This window comes from Hylaeus anthracinus, unplaced genomic scaffold (assembly GCF_026225885.1).
Source record: "Hylaeus anthracinus isolate JK02 unplaced genomic scaffold, UHH_iyHylAnth1.0_haploid 0, whole genome shotgun sequence".
Taxonomy (NCBI): Eukaryota; Metazoa; Arthropoda; class Insecta; order Hymenoptera; family Colletidae; genus Hylaeus; species Hylaeus anthracinus.
In genome coordinates, this window is record NW_026533254.1 from 23,840,720 (window position 1) to 23,864,371 (window position 23,652).

General features: G+C 45.2%; 4 protein-coding genes and 1 long non-coding RNA gene across 7 annotated transcripts in view; 2 read left to right on the forward strand and 3 right to left on the reverse strand.

Annotated features, from left to right (window-relative positions):
* Positions 1-1,410: 1,410 nt before the first annotated feature.
* LOC128890283 (ras-related and estrogen-regulated growth inhibitor-like) lies at positions 1,411-6,128 on the forward strand. The gene is made up of 4 exons (XM_054148633.1): positions 1,411-1,924; positions 3,228-3,450; positions 4,012-4,198; positions 5,446-6,128. The coding sequence occupies exons 1-4, from the start codon at positions 1,546-1,548 to the stop codon at positions 5,626-5,628; spliced, it is 972 nt and encodes a 323-aa protein (XP_054004608.1). The 5' UTR covers positions 1,411-1,545; the 3' UTR covers positions 5,629-6,128.
* A 187-nt stretch (positions 6,129-6,315) lies between these two features.
* LOC128890278 (Bardet-Biedl syndrome 2 protein homolog) lies at positions 6,316-9,431 on the reverse strand. The gene is made up of 11 exons (XM_054148620.1): positions 9,070-9,431; positions 8,868-8,987; positions 8,568-8,756; positions 8,326-8,508; positions 8,047-8,269; positions 7,775-7,986; positions 7,531-7,701; positions 7,364-7,468; positions 6,953-7,265; positions 6,623-6,877; positions 6,316-6,564 (listed from the first exon to the last, which is right to left on the reverse strand). Exons 1-11 carry the CDS (start codon positions 9,292-9,294, stop codon positions 6,470-6,472), a joined length of 2,091 nt encoding a protein of 696 aa, XP_054004595.1. The 5' UTR covers positions 9,295-9,431; the 3' UTR covers positions 6,316-6,469.
* A 135-nt stretch (positions 9,432-9,566) lies between these two features.
* On the reverse strand, positions 9,567-10,919 carry LOC128890291 (ER membrane protein complex subunit 10). The gene is made up of 4 exons (XM_054148645.1): positions 10,661-10,919; positions 10,216-10,479; positions 9,882-10,148; positions 9,567-9,802 (listed from the first exon to the last, which is right to left on the reverse strand). Exons 1-4 carry the CDS (start codon positions 10,718-10,720, stop codon positions 9,704-9,706), a joined length of 690 nt encoding a protein of 229 aa, XP_054004620.1. The 5' UTR covers positions 10,721-10,919; the 3' UTR covers positions 9,567-9,703.
* A 260-nt stretch (positions 10,920-11,179) lies between these two features.
* LOC128890309 (mitotic spindle assembly checkpoint protein MAD1) lies at positions 11,180-14,491 on the forward strand. Of its 2 annotated transcripts, XM_054148684.1 has the most exons (8): positions 11,180-11,428; positions 11,493-11,519; positions 11,673-11,927; positions 12,015-12,245; positions 12,321-12,757; positions 12,821-13,273; positions 13,421-13,719; positions 13,799-14,491. In XM_054148684.1, exons 1-8 carry the CDS (start codon positions 11,303-11,305, stop codon positions 14,149-14,151), a joined length of 2,181 nt encoding a protein of 726 aa, XP_054004659.1. In that variant the 5' UTR covers positions 11,180-11,302; the 3' UTR covers positions 14,152-14,491. The 2 variants fall into 2 exon arrangements, with proteins under 2 accessions (XP_054004659.1, XP_054004668.1); XM_054148693.1 differs by lacking the exon at positions 11,493-11,519.
* An 834-nt stretch (positions 14,492-15,325) lies between these two features.
* The window catches only part of LOC128890373 (uncharacterized), a 190,584-nt gene continuing 182,257 nt past the window's right edge, over positions 15,326-23,652 (reverse strand). For both annotated transcript variants that reach the window (XR_008460611.1, XR_008460609.1), the window contains one exon: positions 15,326-15,581. This is a non-coding gene — a long non-coding RNA (uncharacterized LOC128890373). The remainder of the gene's footprint in view (positions 15,582-23,652) is intronic.

Below are 23,652 nucleotides of genomic sequence, written 5' to 3' on the forward strand. Positions count from 1 at the left end.
AGAGATGAGATTGAAAGTAAAAATAATCCACACAGACACCAACCCACTAAAGGCCGCGGAAGTGCTGTCCAATATAGATCACGTGACTACTTGTTTGCGCTGTTAGAAACTCTGAAACAAACAACTGAAGGTTCTAGCAGCGCCGAAATCAAAAACCCGCCGACCAAACTTCAAAGCGGTGCCGCACGTGGATCGATGCGACAGCTACCAGCGTAAACCAGAACCTTTTCTACGTTCCATTGCACTGCAATAATCATTGCAGCGAGAGTTATTAGCGAGTTCTGATACAAAATTCACTCTCTATGCCTCGCATATTGATAATCAGCAGCTCCAGGTCTCCTATATCGTGTGGGGCGCTACCGTATTTGCCATATGCATATAATCCAGATCTAGCGTTCCAAGGCAACTCTTAATACAAAATTCTCTATCCATGCCTCGCATATTGATAATCAGCAGCCCCAAGTCTCCATATCATGCGAGACGCTGCGGTGTTTATCAAATATAGTATAGATCTGGCGTTCCATGGCAACTTTATTGTAATCGACGCCCGATGCTAATAACTTTCCCCTCGTAGACACTCTCGGACCGCTATCGCGCTCTGGGAGACGTTGCGCTCGCGCGAACGTCCCTGTAGACAATTGAATTTCCATCCGCGGAAAGTGCGTCGAACCACGGGGGGAAATCGACAAGCGCCAGCGTGAGTCACACGGGCAGTATCTGTCGAACGGGCGCACTTAAGAGTGCGACGCGTAACGTGTCGATAAAAGAACCGCTCACGGCTCTTACATAAAAGTTCATATATAACAAGCGTGCGTCGCGTGCCGAGTCCCGTCGGGCCTAAGTGCACGCCGTCGCGACGCCCGGTTTTATTCCATCCAGGAGTATGGGCCGCGAAATTGCGAAACGGCTATTAAAAGTTTGACCTAACGACATTGATACGAACCGTCACGATTAGGACGCGTCACGACCTTTGCGATTCGCATTCCGGGCGCCCATAGCGCTGGAACAGGAACTCGTGCGCGGATGGCGATGTTCAGGGCGTCGTGTAATCAAGGTATCATCGCGGGGTCGAAGCTCGAGTCCGTGGAGCTCGAAGATTCAGACTTAACAACGAAAGAGACCTAACGCAGACCTAAAAAGTGGCATGCGAAGGTGGCTCAAGGCTCGAAAGGTTTAGAGATTAAGTCCTCGAAGACCCCCTTTAAATTTGAAGGTCTAGAAACTTAGAACTTCGTGTATTTTTAAATATTAAATTTTAGGTACTTGCCAATTTTGCAAATATTTTTCTATTGTCAAGTATATTTTGAAGAGGGTACACAGGGTGTCCCGTAACTAATGGCACAACGGAGCAGAGTATGATTAATACGGTAAGAGTATGAATAAGAATGAATATGAATTTTTAAAAGTAAAATCATCCTCTATTCGCTTATAACAGCAGTTACAGGACACCCTGTATACATCCCCCATACGTATTCTCATATAGTACGACACGAGTAAAGTAAAAATAGATCCTTCGAAAGAATTGATCTATATTGCTGTTATCCAATGACGGCTCCCATACCACGGAGTAATAAATCATGTGCGTCTCTGGAAGTGTCGCGTTCGAGGTATCACCCCTGCGAAGGACAAAACGCCATCGATCGGTTTGTTTACCGGGCACGAGTCGCGGAGGTGAAGGGGACGCTCGAAGGATGCGTAATAATGCGTCTATTAAATATCATCGGGCACAAGAGAGGGTTCATAATCGATGAGCCGCCCCGGAGGGAAAACAGTGGCAGCCAAGTCATGGAGAGGTTCAGTCCGCCGGCGGCGTCGTTGAAGAAAAGAATCAGCCCACCCATCGCGTGGAACCTCGGTCTCACCAGCAAGGAGCCAAGGATCATCAGGGTGATTCTGTTAGGCCACCAGGGCGTCGGAAAAACTGGTGAGATAAAACGTATTTGTACCAGAAGTGTTTGAAATACGAGCGCACGAATTAGGGGTCTATGATACCCTTGAGATAAGAGCGGACAGAAAAAAGGTGTTAACGTCCCATCGGTTAATGTCAGAACCGAGATACCACCAGTGCGTACTTGGACTCGAGTGTATTCCTTCACCTCTTCTTTACGTTGATTGCACGTGGGTAGGTGTAAGTCAGGTGTAGGACAGGTGAGAAAAGAATTCTCATGACGGGTCAGGGTTAGGTACAGGTTGGAATTCTTATGAGGAGGGATAGTCAGCCAGGTGGTCGAGAGGTGTTCTAGCAAAATAACCTATTAGATAGATGATTAACGATACCTTTAACCTTTCTAAAATAAAGTAAGTTAATACTCAGTTTTTATTCCACGTGATTTACCTTCCTAAAGGGTTGAGAAAAAGTAATTAACTTACCTCTAACTTACCTCGAAATGTCGTGGCTCGGTGTGGGCGGAATAGTGATCAGAGAAGGCGAGGGTGAGACACGAGGGTGGCGAAAGAGAACAGTGACGCGGGAACTGGTCTAAATATAGTCAAGGATGGTACGTTTTATGTCTGATGCTGCGCTGTCTATTACACGGGCTAAAAAGGTGACGCCGTGTTTTTAATCAATAGTATCAATAGCGCTTGGACCACAGTACTCGATAAAGCTCCTCCATGCGTTAAAAACCCCATTCTTCGAACTATCAGTATAGAAAAGGGTAAGTGTTCTTTTTTTTTTTAAATTTTGTTTTAGGCTCTTTTTCCAGAATGAATTCCCCGCGTAAATATGAACCGAAACGTCCTTTTTCCGTTTCGGAATCGGAGGCCTGGTTACCGAGATACGGGCAGGTGAAGTTTGTACACGCGTGGAAGCCATGGTCACGTGCTTCGCGTGTGCGAGCGCGTGCATATGCGCCACGCAATCAGCTGACTGGGATATAATTAGCTCGCATCGAGAGTCACGTCAGTAAACTTTAACTGCTTATATCTCGATAACGAATCTTCCTATTGCAAAACGGTAAAGGACACTTTTATTCATCCTCGCGCGGACATTCGAACCTGAATAAGAGTGCCACGTTTTCGTCGACACTCTGTGTACACGAATCTACGGGCAGATGACCCCTCGAGTTTCCCCTGGAGAGATTTCCATGTAGCTTCGTAAAAATGTTCATCGCTGCCATTTTAAAGGAAACCTTTATACACCCTTTACATTCGCATGCGTCCATCAAATATTTAAATCATCGATTAATGATAGTAATAAATATTATATAGTTATAAATAATTCCCAGCCCTGGCCGTACGATTCGCGACGAAGCGATTCATCGGGGAGTACGACGGCTCCACGGAGAGAATTTACAAGGTGGACAGCTTCCTGGACGCCACGTGGGAGCTAACCGATCCGCCGGGGTTCCTGCCACCGCCAACGGAATTCAAATTACGCTGGGCGGACGCCATAATCCTCGTCTACTCCGTGTCGGATCGGGTCAGCTTCGACGAAACGTCTCGCCTCCGGTGAGACAACAAATTAACAAATCCGAGCAACGCTTCAGTCATTCTTTACTTAAGTCGCCTGTTCGCGAAAGGACATCCTCGAATTAGGGGCAGGGGGCGGGGTGTTGAAGCGTTGCGGGGTAACGAGGTGATTGTGAAATTTCCAGCTTGGCAAGTGATTCGGTACCAAAAAGGTCATACACCCTATGAGCTTATGTCCATTCATTATCGAGATAAGTCTTATTTAGTATCTCGAGCCGGTGGATGTCAAGTGTGACGGTACGGACTACTTGTTGATAAAGACAGAGACTATCTACGGTGCTTAGTATACTTCTGTGTTTTGACTGTAGTCGGGACGCAATCGGGTGACCGCTCAAGGTCAATGCCCCGATACCTGCAATTACTGCTCCCACTGTGTCAATTTCACTCTCTGATGCAGATCATTTGCAGTCATGCAGGCAAGATAGTTGGGGAGTCTTAGTTAGGTCCCCTATAAGATTTTTCATGAATCGACAAGTCGAGTTTGCTCTTATGGTGGTGATAATGAAAGGATCTAATCGTGTCTGTTGGTATCTGATGTAGGTTTCTAGTGTCCCGCGCGAAGAACACCAGAAAAGTGCCACCGGTGGTGATGCTAATAGCCAACAAGTCGGACCTGTCGTACACCCCGGGTGAGAGGGTGGTGTCCCCCTCCGAAGGGCGTCAAAGGGCAGAGGAGATCGAGGCCCACGCGTTCCACGAAATCTCCGTCAGGGAATCCGTGGAACAGGTAACTGTTTCAGCTTACCATTCAACTCTACACGACTTGGCTCAGCCGTTGAGTTTGGTACGTGCGTAACTGTCAATTCTGTTATCGCACTGAATGCAATTGTTCCCATTCTTCTCAAAATTACTTTGCCTTGCATAACTCCTGAATTTTAGGCTTATATGCCGACGCAAAGTCTTGTCTTTGGTACGCATCCGTTTGGGGCCCGCTGGCTCCCTCCATAGCTCGGGTACCTCGGGATCGCTAAACCCGTACCGTAGCTGCATATTCGCATGCTACAGCCCCTGAGGGTCATACTTAGCCTCGGAACTTGTGTTAACCCAAATGTCGAAGGATGACGTAGCGCTACGTCATCGACCTCAAGCACTGGCAGATAACGTAGCGCCACGTCATCAGTCCTGAACGTCCACGAAACTCGAGCCAACATGTCCACCGCTGGTAGTATGCAAGATCCGTGGCGCGTTGGGATTCCCATAAAACTTCAATCGAGAAGTCCCAAGCCTGTTTTCCCACCGGACCGCGGAAGCGGAGGAATCGGTTTCGCGAATCGTTCGGGACCATCCGCCTTTAATCGTCGTTATTTTTCTAAACGAGTGTTTACTCCACCGGGTAAGACAGTCATGGCGTTTACGCGTGATCGCGAAGTCGTAAACAAAATCTGTATCGCGACGAGGGAACGCGCGATATACCAGCATCGGTGTCTCCGACGTTATCGGTATCGTAATGTGTCCGTAATTAAAAATTTGTTTCACAATTAATTAACCGTCGTCCGGTGGACGAACTTCGCCGTCGGCCGCCCTTATCAGCGGCCTTCTGCAGCCGAGCGCACACACCCCCCTTCGCCTCGTCGTTTTCTATCCGCCAACGTCGTCCAATCCCTTCGCGATCCTCGCGATTCGAGCCTCCGTGAATAGTGCTCGAGAGAAGATTTGCCGTCGATGACGCGTCTGCAGGCGTTGCATCGCGTTAACGGACTTGCGCGACCGATAACGATCGTTGGGGGGACGGTTACGAAGGGAGAGACCACGGAGGATGGAAGGGACCTACGGGAATAGCCTGCGCGTGACGGTCCTCCACGTGCCGCGAATACTCGTCAGGGGTACGGACGAAAAAACGGCACGAACGATAATGCCCGAGCGGTTTTTAACGTGGTTTGTGAGAAAAATACTTTGATCATAGTGGCTGGATAGATAATACGGCGAGGTTATATAACGATAGCAGAAACTGGCCCGATTATTTTTAATTGACAGGTCATGGCCGTTTTCACCGACATCTTTAAACTGTTGACGGAATTGCCCGGCAATTCTGGCCAGCAGGCGAGCTCCTTCAGGGTGAGGGCATCCACGGACAGCACGCTCAACGCTCTTCGTCGCCCCTCGCCTGTGCCCTTGAAGAGACGATTCAGTATATCCGTGCGGGGAACGATGCACTGATGAACGGAACGGCCTTCCGTTTCGAGAACAGAGTAGGAAGACGAAAACATGATTTTTCGAACAAGTCGTCTGTTAATTACGATGATCCATAATTGATTCAATTATTAAAAATTGATAGTTGAAGTTCAGATATCAAAATGTCGAGGTTAGATTACTAAACCGTACGGAATGGTAATTCTTGAATGAACAAAACAGTGTTATACAATGTTTTCCTGTTGGGAATATTTATAGCTGAACAGCTGAGGCTGGTAACGGACGCTGGAACGGTTGCCTGTTTCAGGCGTCGATCATCATAGATAAGGATAACGCATGGTCGATTGAAAACTTTCTTGAGTCTATAGACTCTGCTTGACTCGTTGAAAAATTGTGGTTTTAGCTTTGGGCCTCTCTTCGTTAATACTTACTTTTAAAAACCGCTGAATTTTCAATTGTTTTTGAACTCCAGGCAATTTTGATTAAGTTGAAAAAATACGAAAATAATTGCCTTTAGTTGCAAAGTACTGTTTGAAGTTTTTTAATATTCATCCTAGTTGCCAAATTTTTATATTTTTAACATCAGCTATTGGAGAGAGTTTGTAGATGGCGCCACAAGATAGCTATTCGAGACCGAATACTTTTTACCAGACGTTGTATTCAAAAAAAACACATTTGATCCTTCAGATGGTAAGTTCAGAGCATCGTTAGTGATCCTTTTTTGTTTAATATTTATTAATCCTTCGTGTCTTGTAGTTAATGTGCAATCTGGCTGATTGAGGCAGTACAAAGTATTTATTAAAACGAAATTTTTATCAAAGTGTATTAGCAACGCTTATTTTATGTAACATATGTAACAATAAAAAAGTCATCCGTGTCTTATTGCAAGAATAAGCGCTTTTGGATTTTGGTCCTGGATCGCAGCTCTGCAGTGGGCCACCGTGTTCGATGCACTGTTGCCGACTGAAAAAAGAATGCAATCAATGTATCATTTTATTAAACAAGATAAAGGAAAGCTTACCCCTTAATCTAGCTGCCCTCTGCACTCCAAGATTCAATTCCTTGAGATTTGCAGTGAGGTCCCTATAACTTTTCATCTTGATCTCATGTTCCTTTATCAAGTCAACGTTGACGTTTTTTAGTTGCACCAACCTCTTCCTCATTTCATCTACATTCTCAAGGATCCTGGCATCCTCCAAACGAATTATAATGCTCTTCAACAGAGTGGTTTCACTAGCTGCTTCTGCCTGCAGTCTTATATCGATTTCCTTCAGGTCTGCGATAAATCAGCCCACCATTATTTAGCAACATCTGCTAAAAAATATGTAGCATTCTGAACGGGATAGGGTACCTTTCACGCGTTCCAGGGCATCCAGCATCTTCTTCTCTTCCTCCGGAAACGTGACCTCAGAGGACAGTTCTCTGATGCCTAAATACATGGACAACGATTGGATAACGTCGCCTGCGAACGTGGGATCCTGAGTTTGAACGATCACTTTCCCAGCCGCGTTTGCTGCGAAGCAGTGAATTTTATCGTCTCTCATCCCACGAAGCCAGAGTTCGATGCCTCCATTGTAGGTGCCGTCCTCCTTGACTTCGAACTCCTCAGGGAGTATGAGACTCTGGTTCAGCCAGAGGGCGATCCTTTGAGGTCTCTCTGCAAACTGAATAAACTATGCTGAATACTTCCCTTAGTATTGGGATGCTGCTATAGTCGAAATGTCCCTGAGAGTCCTTACAACTGTGACTATCAAGCTAATACCTCAGCTTTAACCCCATTCTTAGGAAGGTCATCAGCAATGTGCCCTGGCCGTTCGATGACCTCGTACATGCAAAACCTGGGCAACTGGCGTGTCATCTCGAACACCTGTGGATTCCAGTAGACAATAAGAGTACATCCATTCCCGTCTATGTTACTTTGTCCCCTACCTGCATCAAGTCTGCACCAGCTGGACCAACGGACACTTTCACGTGCATGTCCACGGGAGCATTCTTCGCAGGGCGGAGCTCTATCTCCAGCTCTCCTTTCGGTTTGGCGGGATGAATGACCAGGGTTTCGCCTTCGAACACACCTTCGGTGAAGACTATGGCGCAGTGAATCTAAAGGTCAATTGTAACGTCAGGTAGATTATTCTCAGGGTCTATCGAAGAAAATGAGTAAGCTGTAGCTAACCAGAAGTCCTGGTCCCGATGCTAGGGCTACCCGCGCAGCACCGTTAGCTGTCATTAAACTGACTGCTAATTTCATTCGATGGTACATGTTAGGAACGGACGCAGCCCTTTGCCTCAGCTCCATCTGCAATGCCTGTTTCTTGGCTAGCAAGTCACGCATAGCCTCGCCTGGTTCTGGGGTATCCATCGTGGAACCAGCACCATAGCCACGCACTATAATCAATTATACTTCGGTGAATAATCGAGTAGCAAACAACGCTAGCTCAACGCTACCTTCGCCACTGGTAGACACCACGACCAAGTCAGGTTTGCCGATCCTCCTGTAATCTGCTTCAACGATCCCTGCCACTCCAGAGGATAATTGAATCTTAAAGATTACTTCTCCGTTATTGGGCGACCTTGCATCCACCTTTCCATTATTCCAGCCAGTTATAACCTCCAGAGTACCGTCTCCATTCACGTCGAAACACCGCGTGACTACCACTCTGTGCTTCGACTAGAAAATTTCCAAATTTCAACGCAATTCCGGATACATTTAAGCTTACTACCCACTTTAACGCGCCAAAGTCTCTGCGCCATTTCGTAAACACCTAGAGTCCCGTTCCCAACCGAGTAAACGAACCTCCTGTCAGGGAGTCCCGTCAAGGTAGTTACTGGAGCTGTCTCTTTGACATCCCAGAGCACATTGTCTTCCTTGTACACCTTTATTTCTGAATCGTCCGTACCAGTGACCAGCTGGAAATTTAAACGACCGTCGAGAAACATTGTATCCCCGAGGATATCGAGACATCTACCTCGTTCTCGTTGTCTCCATCGAAATCAAAGACAGCTAAAGAGCTGACGGTACCTTCCACCACCGTCCAGAATATTTCTATGCCCTGTGAGTCTAAGATTGTCACTGAACAATTGCCACCAACGATAGCTACTTGGTTAGGAAACCACCCCAATTTTCCAATAGTGATGCATCTGGCACCATCTGACATCTAATGTGGATTAACTTTGTTATAAAAAAATGTATAATGCTTTACTGAAGAATAACACTTGTTGAATGGATGCAACAATGTTTACTTCTGCCTTTGGCATGACTAGAATACCTCTTTATAGAAAATGTCAGAGTTATCTTCTATGTGATAAGCCAGAACGTGTGTTGGAGTTCCAATTAGGAGGACATCCCTCTCATCTTCGTTAAGGCGACCAGTGCACAAGGCTGTAATCTAATGATACATGCAAATATTGATTGACACGTAATCCTAGATTTGCTAAGCGTATGTACAGCACGTCTAAACGTAATTGTACCTCTGTTCCTATTTGAAGTTCTGCCAGTTCTCCGCTCCAGGACAGTTTTCTATCGGACTGTTCATGATCGTGACCCTTTATCTGCGGTTGCCTGTGAGGGCTGTGCACCAATATGTTACCGCCAAATGTTGCCGCCGCTAAACAGGCATGGGAGCCATCGAATTTGCCACAGGTGACCAGGCCTGATTCCACGTGTTTCTGAATATTCAGGGAAAACGCTGCCATTTTAAAATCACCTTGTTAGATCACACATACTCTAATGTGTAGAGCTGACAACACTCTGTGGCTTATTCATTGGGTAGTTAGTTATTGATTTTCCCCATTTACCTTCTGTCTCGAACTATAGACGTTAATACTATACAGTTATTGTAGTTCAATACAAAGAAAAAGTAAACGTACACCTGCATGTAACATAATGATAGATTAATGTCCATTTTCCTAACCTTTCATCCTTTTAACCTTTACCCTATACTACAAACTAAGAAATGAAAGCAGACTACATTAAATCATCGAGTTTATTCAGGAGAAGGTACAGTTATGATCATGAGAACTGTAATTACGAATGTACATCATAAAATTGATAAATAAACTGTTCCCGCACGAACACATTCGAAGACACACTGCACTCTCTGCATCACTGTCTTTGGGCACTACCACCTCCCGCTCCACCAGCTTCTGGATTTGGCGCAGACGACAGGACGACAAAGATGAAAGCAAGGAAAATGTACATCCACTGAAACAGAGGTGTAGAGTGATGCATAATGTGTATGAAAATAAAAATTACAGATTTTGTCTTGGAAGAGAGGGCTTACATATCTGGAAAGATAAGGTCTGTTATCTTTGGCCTCCCCTCTTTCTCTTGCTTCTCTTTCTCGTTCTAATTTTTGAATATATGTAGCTGTGTCTGGAACTGGTCCACCATCAGGGTATTTAACAATAACATTGGTGGTCCACATGTTTGTAAGTGGACTCTCTAGACTGCAGGGACCAGGAGATGTTTGACTCACAGCTATTGGTTCAGCTGCGCTGTCCAGCCATACTGTTATTATATCTTCAAGATCGGAACCAAGAAGATAACACTGTGCAGAAGGAAGACTATAAGTAGCACGCAAATGTGATTGCTACAAACAGTAATAGTGTAATTACCACAGGTACAGAAGTCAGGAATGTTATTTCATTTCCTGAAGAAGTTCTTGCCACAGCCTTAAGCCTGTATTTGCCATCCTGTTTGGCAAGGTTCTTTAATTCATTTATTTGAGGTTGTAGTAGTCCATTTTGTCCAACAACAAATGCACCACTACGTACACTGGACACTGTTATATTCCCTCGTTCTATATAAATTGGTTCAGGCTCATCATTGAACGCATGCCATAATCTTAACTGTAACCATCCATCGTAGTCCAATTCGCTCTGAAATTTTACAAATTGTTCCCTTAAAATATGGAGCACCGTTTGAACCTTCCGCAGATGGAGATTTTGGAGTATGTATGTTGCAGAAATATAGAAAGAAAATGTATTAGGATGGTGAAGGACTGTCCAGTGTATTTAAATACCGTTTTTATAGAGTTAAATATTTGTAAACTGTACTAACCCCATGAACTATCGACGACACGCTGATTAATAAACTTATACAGAAGTATATCAAGTACATTTTTACAATTGTTTATCTTCTACGTGGAAAATATAAAATCAAACCTATCTCATTTTACAGTGTGGATGTGTTTTACGATTTATTTATCAATGAATGCCGATGGAACACGTAAGTTTCCGCACTGCAGTGTAAGTGACATTAACAGTCAAACTGCTAACGCTTAGGAAACATGTAACTATTTATATTTTTATATGATTAGTAATAAGCTTCATTCAATTTTTGTGTTAAATTTGGAGGATCATTCGTATTCCCGTTCTGAAAATATTTAAAAACTAATTAATCGTGAAAGTTTTACGAAGCATAACAATATATTAGGTTTTCTACAATTTCGCGCTGTTATTGGTCAATATTTGGTGACAATTCGTTACGGATGTATACTGCATGCTGTTCTAACCAATCAGTTTAATGTATGGTATATATATTACTGCTTGACCACGCCCATAAAGGTTTTCCTAGTGATTTTGCGTTACAAGCGTTCGTTTTAAGAACAAACTATTTTCTTATGGAATTTCAAACGTTATTATACAATGTATAAGTCATGCTGTTACAAAATATGGATTTGAAGTAGTGTTGCTAGCAGTAATGATAATTAAAAACTTTAAAACGAAAGATTACATGAAAAGTGTGAGAAGAAAAAGGGTTATACCTAGTGCGCATCGGACATACGCAAGAAACTGTAGTGTATATACGTTGAACGCTTATTTCAATGTAGGTTTATTTATTTAAACTGAAATTGAGTAACTAGTCTGATATTTGCACTGTTTTTTAATAGCTCTTTTGTAGAGCATCATTTATCAAAGTAAGTTCGATACCTTCAAATATAAGTATGGGATCTCCCTGCTAACCGGTATAGGTTAGGTTTCTTTGTGTTGTGATTCAAAAAGTTTAAATACATGTACGAAGCTTCATACTTACAGATTGTATTTAAAATGTATTTTATATTTTGTTCTAGATGGATGATAAAGATCCAACAAGTGTTATCAAAATGATAAAGGATCTACGGTCAGGATCTGAAGCATTCCGTAAAAGTAGCACTAGCTTCTCCTTGCGATTATCAGGAACCACATTCCCATCTTTAGGAGATCATGATGCATCACCTGTTACACCTAAGAAGAGAAAACTTGATGATTCCAACACCTCCATTTTAAATAAAAGCGATACTGATGTTCCATGTAGTCCATGGGAATGGAGGAGATTAAAGGGAGAGGTGATACTCTTTCATTGCTCACTATGAAATGAGTTTGATTGATTTGCTTGCTGGCTGGTTCTTAATCATTCACATTTTTTGGGTTAGGTTGTATCATTAAGAACAAGGCTGTCTCATCAGGAGGCAGCTGTACAAAAGCTACACAAAATACGCAGAGAAATAGAGGACGTTTTCGAGAAGGAGAAAGGTATTTTAGAGATGCAAGCAGAGGAGGATAAGAGAACTATCAAACAATTGGAAGTACGACTCGATATCGCGCGCAGAACGATTCAGGATGCACGCGATGCGCAAGCTGCTGCGGAAAAAGAACTGTTTCAGGTGAGCCATCTTTAACAGCGTTTCTTTTAACCTCGTTATTGTACATAAATCATTCGCCTGGATTATAATTTACAGGTGAAGACAAGCTTGGAGCAGAAGACTATGACGTTAATGAACGAAAATTCGAAACTGTTAGGCGATATCAACCATCCTCCCGCAGAGGACAATCCACCAACGATGAAAGAAGTTCCTGATACATCGTACACGGACCAGAGATTCGAAGCAGCGCAGACACGAATAGCACAGCTAGAAGAAAAGTTGAAGGAGTGTCGGACCAAGCAGCAAGAATTAGAATTGCAAAACGTAGAGCTTCAAAATACGAAAATAAAAGTTGAGCGACTGGAATCGGAACGTGCTCTGTGGGAGGAAGGGAAGATGTTAACCGCGAGAGCAGCGAGAGCAAACGAGCTTGAGAAAGAGCTCCACGCGGCGAAGGAGACCATTAACGCGTTGAGGGAATCCGTACGAGGAAAATTACTTTTAGAGGAACAAATGTCCAGTGTAACGAAAAGGTCTGTGTACAAACTCTGCTCCAAATTTTAATCAGTTTCAAAAATACGTTCGTAATCCCACAGGTTAGAGCATACCGAGCGAGTAGAACAGCAAGTCGCTACGCTGGAGGCGAAGAAAGCAGAACTGGCGTCGCGTTTAGCTGAATACGAGTCTATTGGAATCACTGGCGGACCACAGGGTCTGAAACGAGAACTAAATCGACTGCAACAAGCCGAATTGGTCTTGAAAGCGGAAGAAGGACAGCTCAGATCAAAATTAGACGCCACGACAAGGGAATCACAGCGTTTATCAAAGAATTACGAGGAGATAAAAAAATTGGCTACCGATGTAACAGTTTCTAAGGAGAAATTAAACAAACTAGTGAGTAGGTTACAAAAGAAAATGATGCTTGTAACGAGAGAAAGGGACAGCTATAGGCAGCAACTGGACTTATACGAGAAGGAGATAACGGTGGACAGCAACAACGCGGTAATCGAAAGAATTCCTGCATTGGAACGTACTATAGACGCCTACCGGTAAGCATAACGTCATATTTGAAATCCATAGTGTCCCGTTTTTCTGAGTAGATGGCGCTACTTTTAAGTGACCACTCTACGTTTTGCATATTCGAAGGCTTACGCGGAACAAGTAATGCTCTGTTCTTAGAGTGTCCATAATTCCAGGGAATTAGTCGCCAAATTAGAATCCGATCTCCAAGCAGCCGAGGGTACCTATCAAACGGACGAGTGTAATAAATTGAGGCAGGAAATCAATCAGTTGAAGGGCGAGCTAGAGCATCGAGCGTTAAAAGGCGATTTCAACTGCAACGCGAGGGTATTGCATTTCACGATGAATCCCGCTGCTATTGCTGAGCAACAAGCAGAAGAGAAACATAAGGCGCTGTTACGCGAAGTGGAAGAACTAAGAGCCAAGGTGGCGCAAGGTGGCGCCAGCACAACCTCGTCCGTCCTTCAAACGCAAGGTAACGCGAGTTTCTTTTTAGGAATACCAGTTACACCTTCTTAGTAATCGAGTGATGGGACATTTTTCTCGATGTTTAGAAATAGCGGAACTTAAACAAACGCACGAGATCAAGATCGCCCGTTTGAAGGAGGCGTTTAAAGCGTCGTCGCAGGAGTATCGCCAAGCTTGCTACCAGTTGTTTGGCTGGAGAGTCGACAGAACCAAAGAGGGTCGATACAAATTGTATAGCCAGTACGCGGAGTCATCGGAGGACTTCTTGTTCTTCCACATCGGAGAGGATGGCGTGGATCTTTTGGAAACCGCCTTTTCCGCGACGCTTGTGCCGTTGGTTGAACAATACTTGCAACGACAACACAGCGTTCCTATGTTCCTCAACGCTGTGCAAACGGATTTGTTCAATCAACAAACAATAGCGAACGTTATTTGCTGATCGTTGTAACTATTTATCGATGATGCATCACTTTATACACGTGTAACGACAATATTCCTTTTAACCCCTCATCGTATCAATTTTGATATTATTTTTTGACGATCGATATACTTCCGAATGAATTAGTGTCACAGGTAAACAATGGCTGAATCTATAAAGCTCTTAGGTGTCCTCGTGAGAGAACGTGAATTTCGTAATATTTTTTTCCATTGAACCTTTACAACGATTTTGTTTATTGTGTTCTTGATGCGGAAAGGCGGAATCATTAGAGAATTGGTTCATTAGGTTAACGTGTTTTTTAGTGCTCCTCGTAATCAATAAACGGCCATACTGTTTTTTATCCGTGTTGTTCTTATTTTAGCTCTTTAATGCGCTATGCCCTTACTTTGAAGTTTCATTAGTAATTAACGTACCGAGTGTACCAGTCTTACCAGCCTGATTTCACGTCGCTGCGCAGGCATTACCGAGGCATTACGCGCTTCGTTTAGCGCTAGTTACTCGTTCCTTGTCCTTGTTCAGACGAAACACTTTGCGAACCATGAAACTTCATGAGATTTTTAAAGGTGGAATAGTTGAATTCATATTTGGAGAGGTCCAACCCAGTTGCTTGAGTTAATATACTCCCTAGAAGTATCTAAGAGTCCTTAATGTACTTACCGACGTAACAAATATTATTGACTCAGAATCGAATAAGACTGCAGCGCTTTCGGCGGAAAGAACTAGAACTATCAGGCTTGGAAGTGCATCTTTATTATTTAATCCACCGTTATTATACTTTCTTTACTTAAACTTTTGTTCATTAACGTATCTATCGTATTTATTTCTCGCGTTTTTTTAATAATTTATTTGCGCCGCATATTAACGATACCTTTACGTTAACTCTTACTTCGTTGAAAGTCGTAAACGTTTACTTCAATACTTACCTAGTTGAAGGAAAATAAATTGCTTAAATTGCGAAGAAGAATCATTGTTTATTAATTATCTTGGAAGCACTTTCACTTAATAAACTGTAATAAGATATACTCAAGGAACACTTGGAAGTTTAATATCCATTACTTTGTCTTCTAATTTAGAATCATATAAATGGAAAGAAGGTAGGAAGGTAATTCGTGTTGCTTAGAATAAATTTGTCGAAGTATACCAGAGTTCCAATCGTATTCTTTAATTGCATATCGGTCTACATCGTTCTGGTTTTCAAGTTCAAGATAAATTTTAATTACCTCTTATTTCCCTCTCCATGCTTTTTATCGAGCAGTACGAAATCTAATGATTGCGAAGTATGCTGTAGAGTCGGTGAATAACTGGGGAATACTTCAGGTTGGTGTGGCAGGACTCGAAGGTATCCCCAATGGCTCAAACCCCATTTACCCCGATCATTAGGCAGGGTTGGCTCGTCTCCAGTAGGGTTACACCCTTGATATCACCTGAGCCTAGAAAAATGAAGAAGCAAATGAGCCTTGCCAAAGAAGCCTGGACATCTGGACTAGCAGTGTCTTCCACTACATTAGCAAAGACTCTGGTTCCAACTCCTAACCTTGCTAAAGAAGACAAGTCCTTGCAAGACAAGTCCTTGCTTTAGGTTAAAGTAATCACCAGCCGAGCTTTGATCCATTTACTCAACAAATACAAATACAGAGGCGTCCTGGGATCTAGGTACATGAACATCACGCCTTGATACAGAGCCCTTGAAGTCAGTTAGCGAGCTTAATTACGTAACTAACTTAGGGTACACGGTAAATTGTTTCATAAAGATTCACGGTTGGTGTGGTATCGATGTCTCTGGGCAAAGCAACAGTGGTCACTGTCCGATTACAGCTAAGCGATTGATACTGTTGAAACTAACTTTCGGATGGGTTGGAAGGGAGGAGGGGGATAGGGAGGAGAGGTGGGACCGTTACGGGAATCCAGCACTTAACGAGAGAAACAGTATCGTTCCCTCTATAACTTTGGGATTTCCTGCCGGACTTTAGCTGCTCTCTGTGTGCCCCGAATGGGTCGGATCTCGAGGCGAACGGGGCGTTAATCTTGCGTCCAATTTCATCAGTACACGGAATTCCAAACTTCGGCGAAAGAATCGTTCCGCTAACGCGGCCAGACTTGACCATGCGTTTGCTTGCTTTTACCACCGACGAGGTACGGGGATACGGCCGGAAATTCAATGGGATTTCGTGGCTCGCCAACCGAGGTATCGATCTCGCGATAATTAACCGGTCTCGCAGAGCGTTCAATGGTTTACACGCTTATCGAGGACCTCCGTCCCGTGTCGCCGTTCAACATAATTGGAGGCTCCCGTTTTCGGAGAACGAATCCCGTGCATACGCGAAGGGAAAAACGAGAGTTCCTCTCGCGGAATGGAGGGAATCGTTCATCTCAATTATGTCGTAATTTCTCCAGCCAACCGTTGGCGGGTACACCAGGCCGAACTTTCGGAATTCTTATCGCGGGAGGAAAGCCACTTGGATGGAACATAGCGATGGAGGATCGCGCAGTCTTCGCTAGCTGTCCCTGGGGATCCGTTACAGCGTTTCCCGTAACCCTATGTGTCTGGGAAAGGAGCCGGGGATCCCCGAAGAGCGATTCCAATTGCATTGTCCACCGTGGAACGGAGGGTGGTAGTCTTCATTAGCGAGTGAGTCACCCTGCGGGAACTTATGAGACACGGAATTGAACGTTGGATACACATGTCCCTACATACGTGCCGGGGGTATTTATTATCGCACGTGCGGGGATAAATAACCAAACGGAGAGGATAGGTGCCGAGGATCGCGCGAAGGGGAATAGTGTTTCATAATTAAAGGGGCGCTCTCTACTTCTGTACACCAAGATATTTCTTTGGACGGAGACAGAACTCGTTGCGCAAGTCTTTGAATTAAAGTTAGCTCGAGACTCTGCTCCCAAGCGAACGCAGTGTCTTCCCTGTTTCATTGTCAAGAGGGTAGAGACTGCATTAGTCTGCATCGGGAAAGCCTTCGTAGCTTGCATTTTGATGCTCGACTGTCCTGCGCAGCTTCTTCTCTGAGATGCACCGCTGTAGAAGAAGGCGCCTTTTTCTTATAAATTGCCTCAATTATTACGATACTAAGGTAAAGGACGCAGGGCGCCGGAAGTTGTGTGGTCAATACTTTAATGGCCGGTACCACACTCTCTGTGCGATGATTGAAGAACGTAAACGAGTGTGGATATTGCGATTGGCTTCGTACTTCGTCGCTACGTCTTTGATTTTGCGTTATTATTGTTTTATTGCCTGTTTTTGATTTTAGATTTTTTAAACTAACCATCCGGGTATACTACAGTGGTGTACCACGAAAATTATAGAGCTAATGCCGGCGGCTCTACGTTAGTACGCAAAGCTACCGTAAGAGCGCTAGTGTTGCCGGCGCTGTTGCTTGTGTTTCTCGCCATGGGGCGGCGCAGAGGTACACGCCATCTGATACACACGCAAGCGCGAGCCACTAGTGGTACACACCGGCGTGAACGTGTTAAATAATAGTAAAGTTTTGTGTTTCTGTAACAAATTGTGGTGTTGCGAGCAAAGTTCATTTGTGTTCTCTTCAAGCAACAATAATAATAATGTGTTGTTATCGATACGACTTATGAAACGACATTTTTCATCGTGAGGTGATTGTCATAGCTGTTACAGCGCGTGCAGTCCAAAATGTAAAAAACGAGGGTACGTGTTTGGTACACGTTAGAGAAACCGGATGACCTAAAGCATTTTGTAGGTCGACCGTGTGCGCTGGCTGACGACAGGAACTCGATATAACGGCGCCAGCTGCGAAGGGACTCAGAGTCGACGGGAACTCCCGCGCTGAAACTCCATTATCCTTAATCATAATCGCGTTTAATCGCAAACTCATCCAGCTCCCTTCCATATGTGCGCCAGTTCCACGTTGCGCAGCTTTAACTCGACCGTCGAAGCCGCCACAGCCTCGGTTATCAATCTGAAATCAACCGGATGGATCCTTCTTGCGGACGTCCTCGAAGGTTTCTTCGTTGGCCAACCATAGTTATCGCATCAGGCTGAAACGTACATAGGATGGAAGGAAAGTTTAGTTAAAAGGGAAGTTTAGTTTACCTGATGGTCACGCCAATTAAATGACCAGTATGTTCGTATCGAAATGATTGATAAAGCAATCTTCCCGACCATGTTTCCCGAAATGCATCAGTTGGGTTAGGTACCTATTGGCCACTGACGATTGGAAAAGGTGATCGTAAACCTTTCCTCGGACTTTCCAGGTCATTTCGTTGGCGGAGCCTATCGATTATTCAGAACTTTTTAATGGGAACTTTTCCAAGTGTAATTGCGTTTCGAAGCCGTATAATTAACGCGTAACAATTGCCCCCCGCGCATCAGGCTAATAGCGCGTAAAATAAATACATGTTTCTGAATCTCACAGCGTGGGGCGGTGACAGCTCCGTTAGGAATTACTGCGCCGCGTTATTAGGTTTTTTTTTTTTATCATAGCGCTCGTATACCTTCGATATTAAGGCTCTACGTCACTTAACCGGGACGGTAATTGCGCGTGGGAGATCCTTAAACGCCCAGTTTATTCGGCAAATACACGTAGAGAGAGAGGAGACACCTATTAACAGAGGTAAATCATGGATTTGTCCCAGCGGCGCCATGGTGGGTCTAGTGGCGCCATCGTAGAACTAGTGGCGCCACTAGTTTAGGTACTCGCCGTGCACTGACACAGAGGCCTGCAAAGGGTCTTGTAAAACTTTGTGCCTGTCTTCTTAATCAAAAGATGGCGACCTAACGCCAAGACTCGTTCCAAGCCAGCAGTCTCGAAAAGCGGTGGAGATAACTGCGCGTCTTTTATAGGGGAATTACCGCGCCACTCAGAGTGGATTCACTGTATTTCGAAATCTGATCACTCAAACTAAACAAGGATGAAGCAACGTAAATTAGGCGACCTATATTCCTCGCTTCAACATTTATACGTTTCGCAACTTCCCACCGCTTGCGAATTAAATGACCAACTACGCACAAGTGGACGTCAAATAAAAATTAATGTTTTGCGACGAGTACCGTAGCCAGCCATTTTCGAACACTGTCCATTTCAGGTCGTTCGATGGGAGTCCGCGCCGGCCGTTTATTTGTTTGGAAAAAGCGGATCGGGCCGAAAGTCGATAAGCGCAAATTACACGGCGGACAGGACAGGGAAACAGGCGGGGTCGAGAACTATCCGAAAGGAATGAAACTTAAGTCATTGTCGCGGGGCAAGTGGAATTCAAAGAAACTCGGACAAGGAGGAGAAAGGGGGTGGTTGGAGCGGGGTAAACGAAGCTCCCCCATTTGCAAAGTTCGACTCTGGGGGGTTCCAGGCGGAAGGGAAGACCCGATAAGCTGAAACTTTCGTGCTTCTTCGGTGTAAACTCTTCTAATGGCCCGATGCGTGGCACGAAAATTTTATTGAGTCCCTTTAATCGCGGAATTTACACGTTTGGAAAAGTTGCCAGCTTCCCTGGGACGAGTTGCCGCGTGATCTAATTAGAACGGAGCCAGGATTACGTTCTTTTCGCTTCGGTCTCGATGACTTTAATTTTTCCGGCGCATCGCTTACACAGTGCCACCGGGAGGGCGTCGCCGCGAAGAGGAAACCGTGGAATAATCCCTCGGGGTATTACGCTTGGAAGTATTCGGAGGAAACGGAAAGGGGCGTTGTGCCGGCGAATATTAAGGAAACAGGGACAAGCCGCATCAAGTCGGACGTTGAGTAAGTGGACCGTCGGCGTAGGGGATTTCATTCGCCCACGAACGAGATACTAAATGAAAATAATGAATAAAGATTAGAGCTCTGCCGTCAGAAACTCCTCGCGGCGACGGGTGCTCCTGAAAAGCGATAAGAAAGACGAAAAGCGACGTACAATGGGACGCTTGTTCGCAGTAACGTGTTATTTTGTAGTTTATATAGTCTGAATTCTTACACTTCCAGCCATGATGTCATTCTATCGCCACAGGTAGGCTTCGACGGGCTACTCGTTCTAGAAGCGTGCAGTTGGAACGAAACAATGTCCGCCATCTTGGACGTGCCTCGTAACCAGCCCTATGTAATTTGTGCGCGACCGAACGATGTCAAGTTGCCACGTAAACGCCGTTTTATATATTCCCGAAAGCACCGATAATGAGGGGAACCGGAGCTACGCCTTCCGACAAGAAGCCTTTTCGAGTTCGCCAGCGGTTCGTTAAATTTATTCGATAACTTGGAAATGTTTGTTTCTTCCATTTCATGCTACTTCACAGCCAGCCAGGGTGCTCGTGTTCCCGACTAACGAGTGCAATTTTTTTATTTCAAGCGCACACCCCTGCCCTTAATCAGGGACTCCGGAAAATTCCAGTTTGACCAAGCAACTCCCATTAGCCTAGTAATTTCCCCGATGCTCTTGGGACGATCAAACAAAGGACGCAAAGCGGAAGGAAGAACGAGTCTACTAGTAAGGTTATCTAGCGGACTCCTAGACGCCAGGGCTTCCAGATGTCACTTCTGCTCACACAGGTACCGAGCACTTGCGGAAAAGGGATCCGGACGCTTGCCCTCTAGCGGTTAGCGTGAAAGGCGTCGCCGCACTCCTATTAACTCTGTTCACGTGTTGATCCATCCGTCGTCGCGACGAGTTACACGGACCGACGTCGTTGCCGTGTTACAACGGAAGGGTTAATCGTATTCTAGCACTTCCAAGCTCACTGGTTGTCGCGTTCACTGTCATTCGGTTCTTCATTTTTAATTGGATCTACTCTCAAGTCAAAGGAATGCGCTCCGTTTCCAGATGGGAATTATATCGAGGCACGGGGAATGCTTGGAGTTTGAGACGTCCACTTGCTTAGTTCGTAGACTTTACGCTGAAGTGTAATCCTCGTCGGTTGAATTACAACGGAACGTGAAGAATCTCAATGTCTACTGTCCGCAATTTGCAAAGGAGAAATTGTTGTTGATTAAGGATCAAGGTAGATTCCAGGTTTAGCTAGACGGTAGCTTGGATCTACCCACTCGGTATATGAACCAGTTAGGTTGATAATCAACAGGAGCCTCTCGATGATGATTAATTCCTCGGAAGGCGTGGCCCGAGACGTCTTTGTTTGTGCGATATACAAGGTAGCCTCTATTTGCACGTCCCTCGAATACGGTGCGCACTGGAGCACTGATCCTCTCTTCAAAATTACCAGCCACTGTTAGAAGTACCGGGAAGTCATCGGTGGGATGATCCAGCGAGCAAAAGGCAAGGGCTTCGATAACCCGCGGCGCAACTCTCTGTCTCTGATGCTCGCTCGTGCACACCCGGCTCTGCCCCTCTTGCTCCCTGATGTGACAAAGTGGCGTGTGGAAGGGAGACCGTTACATAGGTCCTCGTCGTCCCTCCAGGTATATCTACAGGCAGACAGCGTCGATATAACCGGGTTCTCCGTCGCAACTCTGATCGACAAAGTTCCTCCTGGCAGCGCCGCTAGCACACAGACGCGAAAGTTAGGGCGACCCTCTAGCCTTCCTCGTCCTTAGTCCTTTGAGGTCGTCTGCACGTCCTCGTCGCTCGCGATCGCCTCCCCGCGCCCTGGCCTGTCTCCGATTCCTCCCAATGCGAAGAACACGGGCCCGTACACCCACGACGAGTAGCAAGTTTCCGGAAGATGGGCCAACTTTGATAAGATATCCGTTTACCCTCCTCCCCGATTGATTATCTTTTCCATCCGTGGATCCCGATGAGGGATCACGACCCCGCCATTTTACGTTCGCGAACAACGATTCGATTCCTCTCGACCACCCTGTAGCGAGAGCAGAATCCTCCAGTTGCTCATCGCTGCGCTCTGAGCTAATCGTGAATTTTATGCCACGAGGCTCTCGACAGTGCATCTACCAATATTCTAAAGACATCTTTGACTTTTTGGGGAAAACCGGGGATTGTGTGAAACTCCTGAGCAATATACAATAGGTGTCCCACTGCGTGGGCATTAGGAAGGGCCTGTGGACACCAACGACATATTGTCCCTTGCTGGATAGTTGGCGAGGCAGCTCAATTCGCTGTCGCGGAATGGCGACACCTCCACCCGCACGCATTTCCGGTAAACGCTATCTCCTTAGTCCCCTCTAGTTTAGGGCACCTTCGCCAATCGCCCAAAAAGGGACAATACTTTCCAGTGGCCAACATATCGAAAGGTTGGCTACTCATCGCTGGATGGTCTAACTGAAGCCAAACGTTGCCCGTTGATGATGGATTGTTCAGTTGGATAACTCGCCCTAAGTTAAGTTCGAGTAGAAGGCAATCTTCGTTACTGTACTAGCTGGTCTAGGATACTTCTATTGCTTTGCTATTGTCTACTACATACTACAAACTCATTTCGCAACAATTCAGACAAATGGTCCGCGTAGGTCGGACAGCTGAAGCGTTTCACTCGCTCATCATGGGAAATCCAGGTGCACAGATGCGTGTAATATAAAATCAATAACAAGCAGCACGCGAGCGCTTAAGATGTAAGACGTCGGTGAGACGCGGTTGTTGAAATCAAATATCAATTTAAGATTTTGATTCAGCGGGGAAAGATAATTCGATTTACCCGCGAGATCAAAGCGGCGAAATCCGGCAACCGCATTTATTAACGCAAATACTTTCTTCGCATTACCGTTTTCTCCATCTGCCTCTCGACAAAGTTTTCGCGTCAGTTTCACTGACGGATCCCATTGATTTTCAATCGCATCCCCTCCTCCCCCCACCCCGAAACTCCAGCGCGATAAACTTCCTGGAAGTTGCAGCGTTCAACCGTGGCCCAAGTGGAACAAGAAACGACAAGTCAGCCGCAAGTAGTAAGAGCAGAATAATCAGAGATTCCGAATGAAACGCGTTCCAACTCCACCGAGTTATGCGAGAGGAAAGCGAGGTTTGAAGGAGGGATGCCCGCGGCTAATAAGAGACTACCGGTCAGATTTGATTTCGAAAGTAAAATAACATTTCGGCCCTGCATTAATGCAACCCGCTTTGTCCTTGATATTCAATTACCGCTTCGACTGTAATGGCTGCGTTCGTCCGCCGTTGTCCTAATTTCGCTATAAATCCATTCTAGTGTCTCTCGAAATTAGGAATTCCAAAAGAGTAAATACTTTGAGTGTCTTATGTGGGCTCTTTTACGATTAATCATTGTGTATTACCTCCAGCGCCATTTTCGGACAATTATCGAAGTTTCCTCCAACCGTCCTGTGGTATTTAAACAGTTTTTCTCGGAAGCGATCCTTTCTGATCAATAAAACGAGTCTTCCCGCTCTCGGATTACTCTGGAACACGTTTCAGTAACTAATCCTTCAGCCGTTTTAGGATTCCTCCGGGGCCACATACTCCCAAGCAAGAACTTTCGAGGAATGCTTCCAGTTCCAGCCCGAAAAAGAAAGAGAACGAGAGGTGGAAGCGTGAAAGGTGTAGAGAGCAGTTAATTACCTGTCCCATGACTTGGTTACATTCCGAAAGAGGCGACTAGGACCGGCGACTCCGAACGTTTAACTAAATAGGCGTGTT

Bases quoted from the DNA above. Each gene is read 5' to 3' on its own strand.
- LOC128890283 (XM_054148633.1), top strand. From the start codon at position 1,546: ATGACGGCTCCCATACCACGGAGTAATAAATCATGTGCGTCTCTGGAA. The intron at 3,451-4,011 runs GTGAGACAACAA...TATCTGATGTAG, and splicing joins GACGAAACGTCTCGCCTCCG to GTTTCTAGTGTCCCGCGCGA. The intron at 4,199-5,445 runs GTAACTGTTTCA...TTTAATTGACAG, and splicing joins TCAGGGAATCCGTGGAACAG to GTCATGGCCGTTTTCACCGA.
- LOC128890278 (XM_054148620.1), bottom strand. From the start codon at position 9,294: ATGGCAGCGTTTTCCCTGAATATTCAGAAACACGTGGAATCAGGCCTG. The intron at 8,988-9,069 runs GTACAATTACGT...ATGTATCATTAG, and splicing joins AACTTCAAATAGGAACAGAG to ATTACAGCCTTGTGCACTGG. The intron at 6,565-6,622 runs GTAAGCTTTCCT...TTCTTTTTTCAG, and splicing joins GAGGGCAGCTAGATTAAGGG to TCGGCAACAGTGCATCGAAC.
- LOC128890291 (XM_054148645.1), bottom strand. From the start codon at position 10,720: ATGTACTTGATATACTTCTGTATAAGTTTATTAATCAGCGTGTCGTCG. The intron at 10,480-10,660 runs GTTAGTACAGTT...GTAAAATTTCAG, and splicing joins TGTCGTCGATAGTTCATGGG to AGCGAATTGGACTACGATGG. The intron at 10,149-10,215 runs GTAATTACACTA...CCTTCTGCACAG, and splicing joins TCCTGACTTCTGTACCTGTG to TGTTATCTTCTTGGTTCCGA.
- LOC128890309 (XM_054148684.1), top strand. From the start codon at position 11,303: ATGATAATTAAAAACTTTAAAACGAAAGATTACATGAAAAGTGTGAGA. The intron at 12,246-12,320 runs GTGAGCCATCTT...TATAATTTACAG, and splicing joins CGGAAAAAGAACTGTTTCAG to GTGAAGACAAGCTTGGAGCA. The intron at 12,758-12,820 runs GTCTGTGTACAA...GTAATCCCACAG, and splicing joins ATGTCCAGTGTAACGAAAAG to GTTAGAGCATACCGAGCGAG.